Source organism: Meriones unguiculatus, chromosome 15 (genome assembly GCF_030254825.1).
Source record: "Meriones unguiculatus strain TT.TT164.6M chromosome 15, Bangor_MerUng_6.1, whole genome shotgun sequence".
Lineage (NCBI taxonomy): Eukaryota > Metazoa > Chordata > Mammalia > Rodentia > Muridae > Meriones > Meriones unguiculatus.
The window spans coordinates 15786846-15803813 of record NC_083362.1 but is presented as its reverse complement, the minus strand read 5'-3'; the positions used below and the strand labels follow the sequence as shown (position 1 = coordinate 15803813).

At 46.4% G+C, this 16968-nt stretch overlaps 1 protein-coding gene across 2 annotated transcripts in view; it reads right to left on the bottom strand.

The window, feature by feature from the left end:
• The window catches only part of Vapa (VAMP associated protein A), a 32309-nt gene extending 27033 nt beyond the window's left edge, over positions 1–5276 (bottom strand). Inside the window, exon 1 of one of the 2 annotated variants that reach the window (XM_021653531.2) lies at positions 4965–5276. In XM_021653531.2, coding sequence (XP_021509206.1) covers positions 4965–5043 — 79 coding nt within the window. In that variant the 5' untranslated portion in view covers positions 5044–5276. The remainder of the gene's footprint in view (positions 1–4964) is intronic. The other variant, XM_021653530.2, reaches the window with a different exon arrangement.
• Between the last annotated feature and the right edge of the window lie 11692 nt (positions 5277–16968).

Genomic DNA, 16968 nt, shown 5'->3' with positions numbered 1-16968 from the left:
ATGGTCTTTTGGGGATCAATTATTAATTTTGACTTCTCTATTTCTACCTATTAGAATACACATGTTTATCCTGTGTTCTTTGTACTATTCTATCATATAAATATGACGTTGAACCCAAATCAAGGTCTCAGAAACAGTAACATTTAAGGAAAGACACAAACAGGACTTAAAGGTAGGGGAGAGGGCAGAAAATAGTGATACTGAAGTCTGAGGAAGTTTTCTGAAGAGTAACTTTCAGTAGCAGTAACTGGTAAAGTTAGGTAAAATTGGAACTTATCAATTCAGGAGACAATCAAGTAGTGAGGACACAAGTATGACTACAGTGACCTGACTACAGTGAAGGAGGTAAAAGAACTAGACAATAGTAAACATGGACTTTTCCCAAAAAGTCTAAATGCAAAAGAAACAAAGGACCAGAAGAATTAGACAAAGGGTTGGGAAACAAGTGAGCCTTGTTTGCTTATTTGATTTTTTTTTTTTTAAATGAGACACTTTGGTTTACTTGTATGTTAATAAGAAGACAGTGACTGAAAACACGAGGGACAAAAATCTGCTAGAAAATGGTCTTAGTCATGAGTGATTTGACCTAAGAATTTGACCAGTAAGAATTGAAAGGAACAAAATCTTTCTCAGGGAAGAGAGCATGTATGTATATAGACACACAGGTGCTGAAGGCAATATACTATAGCAAAAAACACATCCCAAACAAACAACAAAAACAAACAAAACCTTACCCTATGGGCAAGGAGATACAGTCCACTGCTGGGGAAATCTTAGTAGAACCTACTACTTTAGGAGAACCTACTACTGGTGTCTTACTAAATTCTCGTGTTGTTGACCTGCATCTAAACATTCATGTTTATACCCATAGATAAGTGCCGCTCTCAATCTTTATCAGAGAAGCTTCTTTTCGTATCGAGCAGTAAGTAATTAGTTCAGGAATCATAAGTGTTAAGATTAGTGACACAGAGTGCTCCATCCTGAATGGGCCACACTCCTCTCAAGGCTTAGAGAATATCAAAGAGGAGAAAAGAACACAATGATAGAAGAGAGTGCTTGCTATGAGATGCCGTCTTCTGGTGACGTGTCGTGACGTGTCGTGACGTGTCGTGACGTGTCGTGACACGGTCACTGCAATTCTAAGCTCACAGCAGCTGTGGTTACCTACACAAGACCTGCACATGATCAAGTCAGCTGACCATTATTAAGAAAGGGGTCAATTTTCTTTGGGGGAAGGGAGGTGGCTCCAATGGACAGCCTCACACCAACACACATGGGGATAGCCTAGCTGAATTCAGTAGACTTTTTAGGGTAGGCGGAGCTTGAGGAGATAGCTTAGCAGTTAAGAGCGCTTGCTGCTCTTTTGGAGGACCTGGTTCAGTTCCCAGAACAGACACAATCAGCTCACCACAATCATCTCCAGCTTCAGGGTATCCTATACCTCCAGTCTCCAAGGGCACCTGCACTCATATGCACATAGCCCCATGAAGACACACACGCCTAATTAAAACTAATAAAATTATTTTTTCCAAGGTCATGAAGGTGGGAGGGGAATGTATGAGGGAGGTCAGGTGGAGAAGAACACCAAAGCAGGGGTGGACAAGATCAAGATACACATTGTATGTGTGCACATGTGTATATGTGTGTGCGTGTAAACTGTCACAGGATAATATTGTTTAAAAAAAAAAATTTAAAGATGGCTGGAGAGATGGCTCAGTGGTTGAGAACACTGGCTGTTCTTCCAAAGGCCCTAAGTTCAATTCCCAGCAACCACATGGTGGCTCATAACCATCTACAGTAAGATCTGGTGCCCTCTTTTGGTGGGTATGGCAGAACACAAATAATAAATAAATAAATCTTCAAAAAAATTTTACAGGTGGTTGGAGAGATGGTTCAGTGGTTGAGAACACTGGCTGCTTTTGCTGAGGATCCAGGTTCAATTCCTGGAACCCACGTGGCAGCTAATGACATTTGTAACTTCATTTCCAAAGATCTTACACCCTCTTCTGTGCTCCACAGGCACCCAGCACCTAAGCAGTGTACATGCAGGAAAGAGACTTCTACATAGAAAATAAAAATAAATCCTTTTAAATTAAAAAAAAAAATTTAGACAGAATTCAAGATCCTCATGGTTATACTTGGGAGTCCAAAGCCAGCCTGGGAAGTCTGGCAGTGAGATCACAGGTCTCTCTCTATTCCTTGGATACTAACAAGAGCTACCTCCAACACAATGATTTCAGTTTTTTTCTCTTTTCCCTGACCATTAAGAGGAAAAAACTGTCTTCTTCAAACTTCCCTCCAATACTGTTAGCAGCTAGGAAAAATTAAATGCTACACAAAACAATAAGCAAAAAAAGGTTTTTTCCATGCAATATCCAATTTCAAATCTAAATTATTGGTCAAAAGTAAAAATGTTCTGATGTACTAAAGCACTAAAAGATGAGCTTTAGAATCATTCTACAATCATGAAAGATTTTCTATGTATTACCAGTTAACATTTTTGAGTAAAGACTGAGATATACAGAAGTATATCTGCTTTCCCAAAACTGTACAAAGTAATGATAATTCTTACCAAGTCATTATTGATGTTAAAGGAAAACCATCAATCTTAGAATGGTTTCTGAAGAAACCTATTTGGATTCAAGCTATGATGAATCCAAATAATTCAAATAAACCTAGCAAATATTTTTGCAAAAGTACAAATGCTTAGATGAAATTACATGTAAAAATCAGATCTTTTTTGATATGGTTAACCAAAAGATCATGCACATGGTGGATTCTGGATTCAGAAAGCACACGGTGGATTCAGAATCAAGCTTAGCTTAGAGCTATGCATTTAAACAGAGGCTTCCATTGTACCAACTTATCTTTGACTAACAAAGTAACATTAAGGAGGCAAGCATCAAACCCCAAATGTCAAACTCCTACTTCAATCCTCTCCTGTCTCTCCCTATCATCCCCATTTCGCCCACCTTTGCAGAAGCCTGAACAGCCGGGCATCTCAGTGTATGCTTCTCATCTCCTCACCTCAGAGTTCACTCAACCTTTCCCCAAGCAACTGAAGAGAGTCCTTTCCCCTCCTTAAGAGAGTTCTACAGAAAAACAAGCTTTTATTTTTTTTTTCTTTCCTCAGACAGGCTACTCTGGCTCTATGTTACTATTTATATACCTTTTTGGTCTCCCTCACTAGTCTTGATATCATTTTTTGATACTAGTCTTGGCATCATCTTGGTAACAGAAGAGCCTGCTGTATAAACAGTTGTAATTATTTAACATCAAAAATAAGTGATCTACGTGGATAAGGAATAATGTAGTATATCTTCTGATGGTTTTTAAAACCTGCCTCATAAAATACTTTTCGCACGGTGACTATGCAGTAGAAAAAATTTGCTCTCACACCGTCCAAAAATGAAAAGCAAACCACTCTGAATTTCATAAATATTTACATTAAATTGATTCCACTAATGATGGATGCACCGCCCAGCCCCTCCAAAAACCCCAACACAGAAATTTGCTGAAGCAAAATGCACTCAAAATATCCGAGGTTCTGAGACACTGTCTAGTGTCTCCCACGTAGCCAAGGATTGCTTCAAACTTTCGATGGTTCCTGGCTTGGCCTCAAAAAACCGGGATTATAAATGTGGTTCAAAAAAAAAGCATTAAAAAAAAAGTAAATAAATGTAGTTCACTACCCCTAGTTCCATAAAATAAGTTCTTGTGTAGTGAGGAGTCCTGTGTTTCCATTCAGAGAAACGTGTCACTGCACTGAAACACCTGCAAAATACTCTAAGCGTAAGTCCTGAAACTATTTAAAATATAAAAAATTTAAATATCTGAAACTATTTTACGTTGTTCCCAACAGGGGCAATCCAGCTATTTTCATTGGGATTCAATCACATTATAATGGGTTTTCTTTTTCTTGTAGTAGTGGAATCGCTATGCACCCGAAGGAAATTGTTACCTCGTAGTTCCCAAAGCCGAAGGTATTAACTTTCAAAAGGGTGGGGGGAGACTCAGTTTACACTTCAAGACAGAAAGGAGCACGTTTTCTTTTTGGATCCATTCTGTCGTTATTCCTTAAATATACAGTAAGTTGTTCGGTTTAACTTTTCTTCCCCAACGTACCCTTCACAACCAGAAAGAGGCGGACGGCCTTGCATCTGAGCAAGGCTCACCGAGCCAGTGACAGGCTATCACAGTCAAGGCTCCAAAGTCAACAGTTCCAGAGCTGGGTGGCACCTTATCAGCTTTCTCGGGGGATGCTGGGAAACCGCAAACGCAGCAGTCGCAAACACTGAGGATTCTTCAGCAAAAAAGACCGCGTGAACTCCGGGCCTAGGCGGCTCAAGGAGCGGATCCTCCGTGCCGAGGGCCAAGCCCAAGCGACACAGGGGACCCACAACCCCTGCCCCACGGCCATCCTCCCCCCGGCTGACGCACAGCTCTCCGCCGCGCGCGCCTGGGGCCCTGCCAGCACCCGGGGTCGGTCGCAGCCAGACGGCGCTGCGCCTCGCCGGAGCCCCGCACCTGACAGCGGAGAGCCGGGCCGAGGCCCGCGGCCGCCCCGCCCGGCCGCAGCCGCCGACGGCCGCCCCCTGGCGCCCGCAGGGCCCGTCACGCCGCCGTCGCCGCCAACGCCGCCGCCGGCCGCCCGCACGGCCCCGAGCGCGCCGCGGCCGCCCCGGGGCAAGGACGCCGTGCGGGCGGGCGGGCGAGCGGGCGAGGCGCGGGCGGGCTCCCGCGGCGCCCCCGCGGGCCGCAAGATGGCGGCGGCGCCCGGCTGGCTCCCGCCCTCTCCTCCCCTCCGCGGCCCGGCCGCCCGGCCAGCGGCGGACAGCGCGGGGCCGAGGGCCGGACGCGGCGGGGCCGGGGCTGGGCGCGGGCGTGGGGGAGGGGAGCGCGGCCCGGCCCCGCCGCCGCCGCCCGCCGACCCCGCTCGGGCGCGGCCCCGCCGGCCAGCCTACCTTTGAATTTGAGGTCTGAGGGCGGGTCGAGGACCAGGATCTGCTCGTGCTTCGCCATGGCCCCGGAGGCGGACGCCATCGGAGACGGCGGCGGCGGCTGTTCGCGGGCGGGGGCGGGAGGCGGTGGCGGCGCCGGCTCCGCGCAGCTCTAGGACGGGGGCCAGGCTCACGACCCCCAGAGCTCCGCGCCTGCTACCGGGCCGCGGGTCCCGAGAGCCTCCCGTCGGGTCAGCAGCTCCGGGTGTCACAACTGACTCAACCCCACACCAGCCGCGGCGGCCGCGCGCACTGCGATCCTCGGCTCCCCACGTGACGGGCCCTACGTGCCTACGTGCGCGCCGCCGCGGCCCGAGTCCTCGTGCCGGCCCCGCCCTCCGGGCCTAACCCGTCTCCGCGCCGAGCTGCTGCGCCTGCGCACTCCCGGCTGGGCCGCGGCTCCCGGCGCCGTTCCGCTGTCAGTGGACGTGGAGGGCGCTAGGCGGGGGGCTGGGCGGGGCTCTGGGCGCGCCGGGCGAGAGGCGCCGTCCTTGCGGCCCGGGAGCGGCGAGCGCGGAGCCGGAGCGCCTGCTGCGACGGTGCCTCTCGGCGTTCCGAGCGGAATTCCGAACGGGAGAGGGTCACGAAGCGCCGGGCACCTCGACTCCCGGCATGCTCCGTGCGGGCGGGGCTCCGCGGGGGCTGCCGGGAGCCGGGAAGGAGACCGCGGTCGGTTGGAGGCGAGTGGGTGGGGCCGCTGGCACGGCGTTTGGCTCGCCAGGGTCGTCTGCCCTGGAGAAGGAGAGGGTTCTGCGGGCGGCCTGGCAGCCCGGCGTCCCGGGAGAGGCCGCCCCGTGGAGAAGCGGCAGGGCGTGTCCGTCTGCGCTGCCCGGATTCCTTCCGCCCTCTGCGGAGGCGCGCTCCGTGTGTCCCCGGGGTTCCAAGGCTGCCTCCCTCCCCAGCCTCCGAGCCAAGCCAGACGGAGAAACGCGTCTCTCGCTCAAAAAGCAGAACGGGTTCCAGGGGAGAAAAGTGCCAGGCACAAGTAATGAGGCTAGAAACTAAGTGTCTGGTCCTACCGCGTGGAATCCACGTGCTTTTGATTCATTACAAACCCAGACCGAATCTGTTTGCCACGTTCTCGTGCTAGGAACGAATTTTATCTGCATCACTTAGGAGAGCCTGTACCAAATGAAAAAAAAAAAACGTCAAGCAAATTGCTGACAGATCTTGAGCCCATTGCCAGGGTATCCAGGGACAGGAAGAGCAAACAAAACAAATGGATGTGCTGTAAAAATAAACCTTTATTGTGTCCTATGGTGCTGCTTGAATTTAAATCTCTAGGAAGCTCCAGGCGAAACAAAGGACATATTGATACTTCTGCCACAAAATGAAAAGCACCCTAGACTGCCTGGGAAGCAAACGTCAAGAGTGGGGCAGCCTATACCACTGCTACTTAAACTTTTTTAACTCGACGCCCCTTCACCTGAGAAATTTTTATACCACTCTGCCTATATAGAATATAAAATAGTGGTAGAAAACAAACATTTACTGATCGTAAAGAAGTTTGTTTGCTTCTTTGAATGCTTACTTTGTAAGCTAACCTAAAAGTAAAGTTTGAAAAAAAGCAAGACCAAAAAGTTATCCATTTAAGACAAAAACAAGTTTGTATACAAATGAGAGAGATTCAGTTATTCGTTTCTACATAAAATTTTTTCTTGGCTGAATATTTGATAACGCTGGACACGTTTTCAACATTATTGTGGTTGATTGATATTTTGATTTTATAATTACCAATGCTGAGAATCGTTTTATATAAATACTTAGTGAAACGGCAATATGTATATATAGGTTTGGAAACATTTCAAAAAGTACTTGGAAATTCCATCCTAATCCCTAGCCATTTTTTAGTGAAATACAAGTCAGTAACCCAAACTGCAATTTTTAAGATCAACTATTCTAACAACACAATCCGAAGATGTATAAATTTGACACATTCTAAGAAACAATAGTAGAAACACACATAGAAAAAATATCAAGTTTCTTTTTCTTAAGTCAGTATGTCTTTGTAAGAATAGAAGACTGGGGCAGAAGAGATGGTTCAGCAATTAAAAGCGTATACTGCTCTTACAGAAGACTTGAATGTGCTTCCTAGCACCCATGGCAAGCTGCTCACACCCGCCTGTAAGCCCAGATCAGGGGCAGCCAAATGCCACTGGCCTCTGAGGGCACTTGCACACACCCATACAAGAATACGTAATTAAAAATAATAAATCTTTTTTTTTAAAGGCTAGAAAACTGTACAGTAAAAACCACCTCAACTCAGTACACAGTAATCTTAAGCCTGATCCGAGGTGTTTCAGGCAGCAGCAGCAGCCATGTGTGGCGAGACAGCGTGCACAGAACAAAGCGCGCATTGTGTGTTCAGAAGCAGGGCTACAGTGGCAACCCACAATGAAACATGGGAAAGCCCCTCCACTGACCCTCTGGACTCACCGCACACTTGATTTATATTTGATTGTCGTACATTCAGAAACCTTTCGCTGTTGTTAAACTTCTCCCTACCCCCACACCACAGTAACTTACATGACCCCATAGACGCATGCAACCCACAGTTTAAGAAGCTGAGGGTCTAGACAGAGTCCATCACCCCTACCCCCACTCCCACTCCCGCCCCCATCCCTGAAGAGCTCACAGAAGACAGTGCCAAACCTAAGGCACAGATCTTGAGTCATGAAGAGCCTGGTAAGGTGGAAGTGCCTAAATTGTTTGAAAAGCAAACTAATTTACTTTTACTTTGAATTCTTTTTATCCACAAGAATCATTTTGAAATGTCAATTTTTATTAAAGAATGCAAAAACATCTACAGTGTGAAAGGGAGCTTGTAGGTTTAGCTTAGCTTTTTTACAAGTTGTTTGCTAGCCAGGCCACGAGCAACCACTTCCCAGATGGTTAGACACCGCTCTTACTAAGAAGCATGGGATCTCAGCGTCCGAGAGCCAATCAGCAGGATGCCACGCAGATGTTCCCAGCAGCTCTGCCATGGGACCGAGATTGCCCACTCACCATGGTTTAATGTGAAACCTGAATTGGGGGGTTACAGCAGCTTCTTCCTGTTCAGGTCATTTACCACTGAGATCGAATGCTTTTTCTTAGTGTTCCTAAAGAAAACTCAGACACGTGTACTCTTAAGAACTATAAGAAGCCAGGCATGAGGATGCATGCCTTTAGTCCCAGCCTGCAGAAAGGAGAGGCAAGTGGGCCTTTATGAGTTCCAGGCCACAAGGAGCTTTGGGCCATCCACCTTTGCATAATCAGACCTTGTCTCAAAAAAAAAAAGAGGAGGAAGAGCTACTATAAGAATTTGGGGGCTGGAGAGATGGCTCAGAGGTTAAGAGTACTGCCTGCTCTTCCAGAGGTCCTGAGTTCAATTCCCAGCAACCACATGGTGGCTCACAACCATCTATAATAAGATCCAGTGTCTTCTTCTGGCATGCAAGTGTATATGCAGATAGAACATTGTATACATAATAAATAAATAAAATATATATTAAAAAAAAAAGAATTTGGATAGCTAATGATGCAAGAACACAAGCTCTTTGTTAGGGTCCGTCTTCCTATTACTATTAGGACATTAATACTGCTTCCGAGTTATCTGCTCCTTACCTCATAAACTAGCATGCTGTATTGCATGTACAATAAGCAGTGCGTACAAAGAAGATAGTACAAAGTCTGGTAGTACAAAGAAGTCTACAAACATCACACACCATTCAACTTTGTAGCAGTTGGCAACTTGAGTTAGATATGGAAATGGAAACAAGTGAGAACATTTCAGCATTAGAACCAAACCAGGAAGGAGACCATTGCCTGATTTATATTCTATGTCTTTTTAAATGATATCTCTCTTTTCTGTGTATGTTTGGGTGCCTGCATGTATCTATGTGCACCGCATGCATGCCTGATACCTGTGGAGACCAGAAGAGGTTGCTTCATTCCCTTTAGCTGGAGTTTCATTCCCTTTAAAGGCTGACGCTGTGGGTGTACTCTGGGCAGCTGAGTCAGCTCTCCAGCCCCAGGTCCTGGGCAGTTTTTCCTTTCCACAGCCACCATAAATGATAGCCCACAGCCATCCAGACAACAATCTCAAATTAATCAACTTGTGTTTAACACAGGATCAAACATGAGGCCTGATACTCATTCTCTTCAATCGATTCAAGCAACACAGAAAGGTCTTTTTAGAGCTGTGCAGTGGTGGCACAGGCCTTTAATCCCAGCACTGGGGAGGCAGAGGCAGGAGGATTTCTGTGAGTTTGAAGCCAGCCTGGAGTGAGTTCCAGGACAGCCAAGGCTACACAGAGAACCCTGTCTTGAAAAAAAAAAAAAAAAAGAAGGGAAAAGTCTTTTCAGAATCCTTCAATACATGTCTGTAAACATCTCCATAGTCTTCGGCACCGTTCTCTAAATTTTTATGGATCTCATAATATGCAGACTTTTCGTTTTATGTCAGCCGGCTTGGATTATTAGCAGGATCCACCTTTAGATTATCTCTTCTGGGTTGGACAATATCTCTTCAAGGTTGCTTGTACAAGTGATAGCTGTTTTATCTGGGGGTGTGGGTGCACACATGTGTCAGCAACTGAGAAGCTGAAGCTAGAAAACTGCAAATTTGAGGCTAGCCTGGACTACACCGCAAGATCCTGTCTCAAACAATCCACCAAAAGTTTCCTTCTCCATAAGAAAATGTGAGCTGCACTGTGAAGTGCTCTGTAACAAGGACTCTTGAAGGAAACAATGTTATTAAACATTAAGACTAATAAAATACAGTCAGCAAAAGTACAAACTTCTTGGTTCAAGTCCTGTTTCCCCTATGTGATCTTAGCAACTCACAGATGTCTTTCTTTACCTACTTGACATCTGTAAAGTGAGACAAGGAGGCTTACGTTCCAGATTTGTCACAATAATTAGACGGGCTGCTACACAGAAAGAGCTTGGAGCAGCGCCCATGACTGTTAGCTAGTTAGTGCTACATTTTAAAGTATTCCTGTGTGCCTGGCATTGTGCTAGATGCTGGAGACTCACGCTGAGACGTGATGTCTACCCTGCAGGCTTCTACGCAACCCACAGAGACAAAGGTGGAATGATTAAGTATTTTATTCAAATTTCAGAAAACAGAAGAAATGAGAAGTCTAGGCAAAATTCGAGTGGCGGGGTTAACTGACTTGAGGGTCTGGAGAAAAGCCTCCTGTAAGAGTGACGAGAGGTGTGTTCCGAAGGCCAAGGGGTAGCAAATGTGAAGACTAGACTGGGCGACATAAGCCAGGCTCCTTCTAAATCCATAGAGGAAGACATGTTATCACGGTGGGTAAATACGGAAGCAGGCATGGGGAGAGGGAGCAGAGAGGCCAGATGGATCCTTCACTTCCCTGTTGCTGTGACACACACCTGACAGAAACACTTCAGGGAGGAAAGGTTGTCCCGGTTCACGGAGGGTGCAGCCAATCATGGCGGGCAAGCCGGAGTACCAGAGTGACTGGCTTCCGGTATGTGTCCTGGCTGGCTGTCAGTCCGGTCACATCGAAAACATTATATCAGGTATGTAGATTGTCTTGAAACATGCTAATGTTTGATCTTTATCATATGAAAATGAAGACCCATCGAAGGGTTTAGAGGATGGGTGTGTGTGTGTGTGTGTGTGTGTGTGTGTGTGTGCACTTGAGTGCCCAGGGAGGCTGAAAGGTGGCCTGAGTTCCCCTGGATCTGTAGTTACAGCCTTGGGACACCGCACTGGCAACCAAATTCTGGCCCTCTGGGAGAGTAGCTACACACCAGCCCCACGGTGGGGTCTTTCTGAGAGCTGTGGAGACTGGGTTAAAGTGGGTGGTTTTGTTGCTCCTCTGTATCCACAACCAAATTCAGTCTCTTCCTTCTGATACTTTAAACATTCAGGTATAGCTCTTCCTAAAAATAATGACCTTTAAAAAAAAAAATACGTAGCAAAGACGTAGCTGAAAATCTATTTAGGGTCCTGGTTTCAGTCCAGAATACGTAAAAAGTCTAAATGAACTTGCATAAGCATTACCTAGTGTGTGAGCTAGTGGAAGAGAAGGAAGTGAAGAGAGGTACGGAAGAAAGGAAACGGAAATCTATGGTATTTGAAAAGGTCTTTGAACGTGTCTGACCATTTTGAGGCAATGGCTTTTTTTTTTTCTTTTAATGTCAGGTATATACTGACACATATACAGAGACATACTTTTTAAAGATTCTTGTACTAGAGCAAATAAGTTTCTTCGTGGGGGTGCGCTGTTGTTAATACGATCATCTTATATCCATTACAAGATTGTTCACAAAATCCAAAGTATGGAAACAACCCGAACTTTCACCCTCAAATGAGTGACAAAACTAGGTATACGGCGTTGTGAACACCCCTAGGTGTTCCCAGAAAGGCTTCCCTGAGGAAGAAAGGCCCACCCTCAGTGTCTGTGCTCCCAGGCTGGGGGCAGGGCCCCAGGCTGAATGCTTGTTTTGTCGAGATGCTTGCTCTTTGTAGCCTTGGCTATCCTGGAACAGACCAGGCTGGCCTGGTCTCAGAGAGAGCCACCTACCTCTGCATCCCTGAGTGCTGGGATTAAAGGCGTATGCCACCACTGCCAGGCCGAGGCTGAATATTTTTAAAGCGGGAAAGGAGAAAGCAGGCTGTGCACCAGCAACCATCACTGTCTTTGTGGCTGCAGACACTCGTGCCCAGCTTCCTCTGCTCCCACTGCAAAGCCTTCCCCGACCCTCGAAGACTGGGTGGTCTCAAACCATAAGCCAAAAATGAACCCTTCCTTAAACTGATTCTGTCCGCTCTTTGGTGATGGTGACAGGAAAAGAAACCAAGATTTGCGTCTAATCAAATATTATGGCGCCTTCAAAGGGAAGGGGACTGGAGCTGGAGAGGACGCTCAGCAATTAAAGGCATGATCAGCTCTTCCAGAGCTCAATTCCTGGCACTCACGTCAGGAGGCTCACAACTGCCGGCAATTCTGTCTCCAGGGAGCAATGATGGCTCTGACCACCTGCACACCTACGCCGTGACGCGTGCACACAAACAAACACAGATGCACACATACACACCTAGAGTTAAGATTTTTTTTAAAAAAGAAAGATTGTTCAGCAGTTAAGAGAGCTCACTCCTCTTTTAGAAGAGCTGAGTTCTATTCCCAGTCCCATGTCAGCAGGCTGATAACCACCCGTGCTCCAGCCCCAGAGGATCTGAGCTATACAGTGAGTTTCAGGTCAGCCTGGGACACGGGGTGAGACCTTCTCCGAACAAAGCCAACAGGCAGAACACGATGGTGCGTGCCTTTAATACCAACACCCAGTCAGAGGGCCAGCCTGGCCTACATAGCCGGTGCTGCATGGTAAGAGCCTGCCTTGGAAAAGAAGAAGGGGAATAAAAGGAAAGTCTAACACACCTCACAACAGAGACGACCCTTGAGAACACTATGCTAAATGAAATAAGGCAGTCAGGCAAAACAAACGTGATTGCACATGAGGTAACTCAGGTAGTGCACAGAGACGGAAATGCAATGTGCTTCCCAGGGATATAGGGAGGGAGATGTAAAGTTCAGGTTTTACAGAATGCCAAGAGCTCTAGAGACTGATGGTCCAGTAGTGTGAGTGTTTTAACACGACTGGACTGTGCACTTGTGATGATTAAGGAATATTTCACTGTAATAAAAAAATAAAAATGCCTGCCATAGTTGCTTGGCCCGGATGGTTAGTCATTTAGTCCTGTAACTGTATCTTTAAAGTCTATCTTCAGTAGCTCTTCTTGCCCTGTGAATCATGGTCTTAAGCAAGAGCCTGTGGATCAAGAGTCTAGGGCTAAGTTCAACACTGTCATTACAAGGGACTGGAAGAGATGGCTCAGCAGCTGCTGGACTTCTTAGACACCGGGCATGATCCACAGATTATACAAGCAAAACATTCACACACATAAAATAAAATTTTGTTTTTGAGACAGGGTCTATTATATAGTTCTGGCTGTCCTGGAACTCGCTCTGTAGACCAGGCTGACCTCAAACTCAGAGAGATCCTCCTACCTCTGCCTCTTGGTTGCTGGGATTAAGGTGTGTGTCCTCATGACCAGCCAAATAAAAATATTTTTAAATGAGGCCAATAAAAATCTTACCTCGCCCAGTTGTGAAAAAAACCAAATAGGATCTTTCTAAATACCTGATCCTACTACATGCCATTGGGACGCCCTCAGTAGATGCTAGTAGTAATTAGTTTGTAATTGTTAACTCATACGCACACGTGACTTTTTTGTTTGCCTATTTCTCTGTAAAAGTTCCGTCTTCTGTTACTACAGCAGAGTACCTGAGACTGGGAAGCTCATAAGGAGCTTGCTTGGCTCACGTTTCTGGGAGCTTGGTTCTGGATCTGGACCATGTAGGCAGGAAGAGGAAGGGATGGAAGCAAGCGGAAGAGAGTGGGCAGGGCGGAACTTCCACAACCGATGACCTGTTCTCCAGAGCCAGGGATTCATTCATCCTTAGAACTCTGCCCCCATGACCAAACACCTCAGAGTAGGCCCCATCCCCCAGCCCTGCTGCACTGAGGAACTGCACGTTGCAGCAAATGGCTCTGAGGGGTGTTGTGGTAATTTTAAAAGTACATGCTAATAATGTTTATTATTAGTCTTATAATTATTATGGTAGTATTATCTAACCTGCTATCATAATCAATAAAAACACCTGTTAAATTTATTTATTTATTTATTGAGACAAGGTTTCTCTGTGTAGCCTTGGCTGTCCTGGACTTTCTCTGTAGACCAGGCTGATCTTGAACTCACAGAGATCCACCTGCCTCTGCCTCCCTGAGTACTGGGATTAATAGGCATGTGCCACCCTCCCTGGCAGCCTGTTAGATTTTGTTTGCCTTATTTCTCCTTGGCCTGGGCAGATAATTCTACCCACGCTATCTCATTATCTCAAAGCCCCTATCACATACCATCTGCTTTAACCATTTCTGTCTGGACTACTTTCTATCCATACTCCCATAAATACTCGCTAATATTTCTCATCTGGGACATTCCTTTCCATGCCATTCTCTGAGTCCTTCCTCCCAGCCCACATGGTTCCCTTTCTATCCCATAGCAACTCTTTTTCCTTTCTCCTTCATCTTCTCTTCCTCCTCCCATGATCTCCTGTCCCTAAAGCCCTCAAACCTTAGCTCTGCCCACCTCTCTCTTGCCCTGCCCAGGTTTAGGAAGTTTTATTTAACCAATCAGGAGGCAAGGTAACACAAACATCATTTTGGGTGTGTGAGGGATTGTTCAAAGAACAGTAAGAATGGAGGGGGGTGAGGAGACAAAGTAATTAACAATACGAAGCACAAGGCCACGCCGTTACAGAGGAGAGACTCTGTCAGAGGTTTGGACCCTTGGATAACCATCTGAGGAAACAGCACGCCAAGGGAGCTAAGTACCAGGGTCTCAATCTGAACGCTCACTGAAGCATGGAGAAAAGAAAAGAAAAGAAAAAAAAAAAAAAAGAAAACCTGGAATTCCAGGCAGAGATGAGTAGTAGAATTGTCTTAGTTACTTTAATTTTGTTGTTGTTGTTGAGACAGGGTTTCTCTTGGCTGGAAACTCACTCTGTAGACCAGGCTGTCCTCAAACTCACAGAGATTTACCTGCCTTTGCTGAGTGCTGGGATCAAAGGCATACACCACCACCACCCAGCTTTGTCTTAGTTACTTTTTAATTGGTGTAATAAAACACCATGACTCAGGCAACTTACCAAAGAAAGCATTTAATTTGAGGATCACAGTTCCAGAGAGTGAGTCCGTGATCACCAGGTCAGGTCACAGTAGCAGACAGGCTGGCATGACAATGGGGCAGAAGCTGAGAGCTCTCACCTCAGTCCACAAACACAAAGGCAGAGAGAGCTAACTGGGAATTTAGGAGACTTTTGAAACCTCAAAGCCTGTTCCCAGTAACACACCTCCTCCCACAGGCCACACCTCCTAATCCTTCCCAAACACTCCCACCAAGCTGTACTTGTTAGATGCCTGCAACCCTCACAGCTTGGAAGGCTGAGGCAGGAGAATCCTGAATTCAGGCCAGCCTGGACTTTTTAGTAGGTCCTAGGGATACAGGTAGAGAGGGACAGAAGGAAAAAAGAAAAGTCGAAAACAAGAAGAAAAGGAGGAAAGAGAACAGGCTAGAAGGGAGGGGGAGGAAGAAGGATCTTTCTCATACAGTGATTTCAGACTGGCAGGAAGAGACCAGAGACATTAAGGAGGTGAACAGAGGAAGGAGGCAGTCACAGCCACGGCAGCTACGTGAATTCCTGTTCTCCAGCCACCACGCAGTCCTACCTCCGTTACCTGGCAGAATTTAATAGTTTCACGGCCCTCTACGGGAAAGCCGCCAGCCCCACCTGCACCTTCTAAACCAAGAAACCTCAGCTAACCAGTGACTTCCTCCTCCGTCTAAGGTCAGAGGAAGATATTGATCGGGGAGTCATTAGCCTCACATTTAGCTTGGTTTCTCAAACACTGCAGTGTTGTGGCTTTCAGAGGCAAAGGCCGCAAGTGATGTGTGGAGTGTGTGTGTGTGTGTGTGTGTGTGTGTGTGTGTGTGTGCATACGTGTGCGCAGAACATTTTCCATTCTTTCTCGAGAGATGAGAGTTGTGAGGAACAGTAGGATGGGCAGAGATTGGTGCAGGAAAATTGCCCTGCTCTTCCTGCATTCTCAATGCTGCAGCTCACTTTTACTTAAAATTATTTTTAACTTAAAGTCACCCTCAGTGTGTAAATCTAGCCAACATGTAAAAGGAGTGTATCATTTTTCTGTTAGTTTCCAGAGTCAGGTTTCTATATTACAGTCTCTGACTATCATGACCAAACTTCGTGTCTTTGCATTTACCATTTTCTATGAGCAGAATTTTGATATTTTTAATGTCATCTTTTTTTCCACTCTGGAATTTGGAAACTTCAGGGGTTTTTGTTGTTGTTTTGGTTTTTGTTTTTGTTTTTAACTTTAAGTACAGTTTCATTACTGACTCCATGCACCCAATGTTTGTCATTGTTTCTCTGTGTTTCTGTCTATCTCTATCTCTGCCTTTGTGTGTGTGTGTGTGTGTGTTTCTCCTTTCCACGTGTCGATTGATACTGCGGTTGTTCTGCTCTTTTTTATACATCCGTTTCTAGGAGAGACTGTTGCAGTGCAGACTTCAAGTATTCTGGCTCATACAGTCTTTCTGCCCCCTCTTCCAATATGTTCCCTGAGCCTTAGATACAGAATCTGTGCTACAGACACACTCGTGGAGGCCGGGCTCCCCGTGATCTGATCTCTGCGTGTGTCCCATTGTGGTTTTCTGTGGTGGTCTCCATTTGCTGTCAAGAGGGGTTCCTTTGAAGAGGGGTGGTAGCTACGCTTATCCAGGAAAGGTGGTTGTGCCCTGTAAGAGCGGTTTCCCTTCTAGTCTGTGTGTCCTCATCCCATCTTTCAGCCCCTCTAGTTACCTTTTAAAGAAGATTTTAGTGTGCATGTGGTGTGTGTGCATGCACGCTTGAGCATGCGGGTGCATGTGTCTGTACTCACACATTTATGCACATGAGATCAAAAGAAAACTTGCAGGAATAATTCTTTTTTTCCACCAAGGTGAGTCCTGGAATTAAATTCATGTCGTTGGTCTTGGCAGGAAGCACCTTTACTCACTGAGCCGTCTCACGGCTCTTAGTTAATTTACACACAGAGAACGCAGTCTTTCACAGTTCCCTTACAAGGAAGGTCTGGGAAACACAAGATCACCTGCTTAAAACAGCAATAGAATTCTAAGGAACAATACACCGTCGTTTCCAGTTTTGGGGCTGCACAAAATTTACTCAAAATAACCACTTCTACGTCAAAAAGACTGACCCGTTAACCCTGAAAGAGAGCAAAACCCTGCTGTCACGTGACACTGTCCAGCCGTAGAGAGTCAGTCTCACAAGCATTGGTCAGAGAGCCAAGCCCAGCCTGTCAGAGCTGC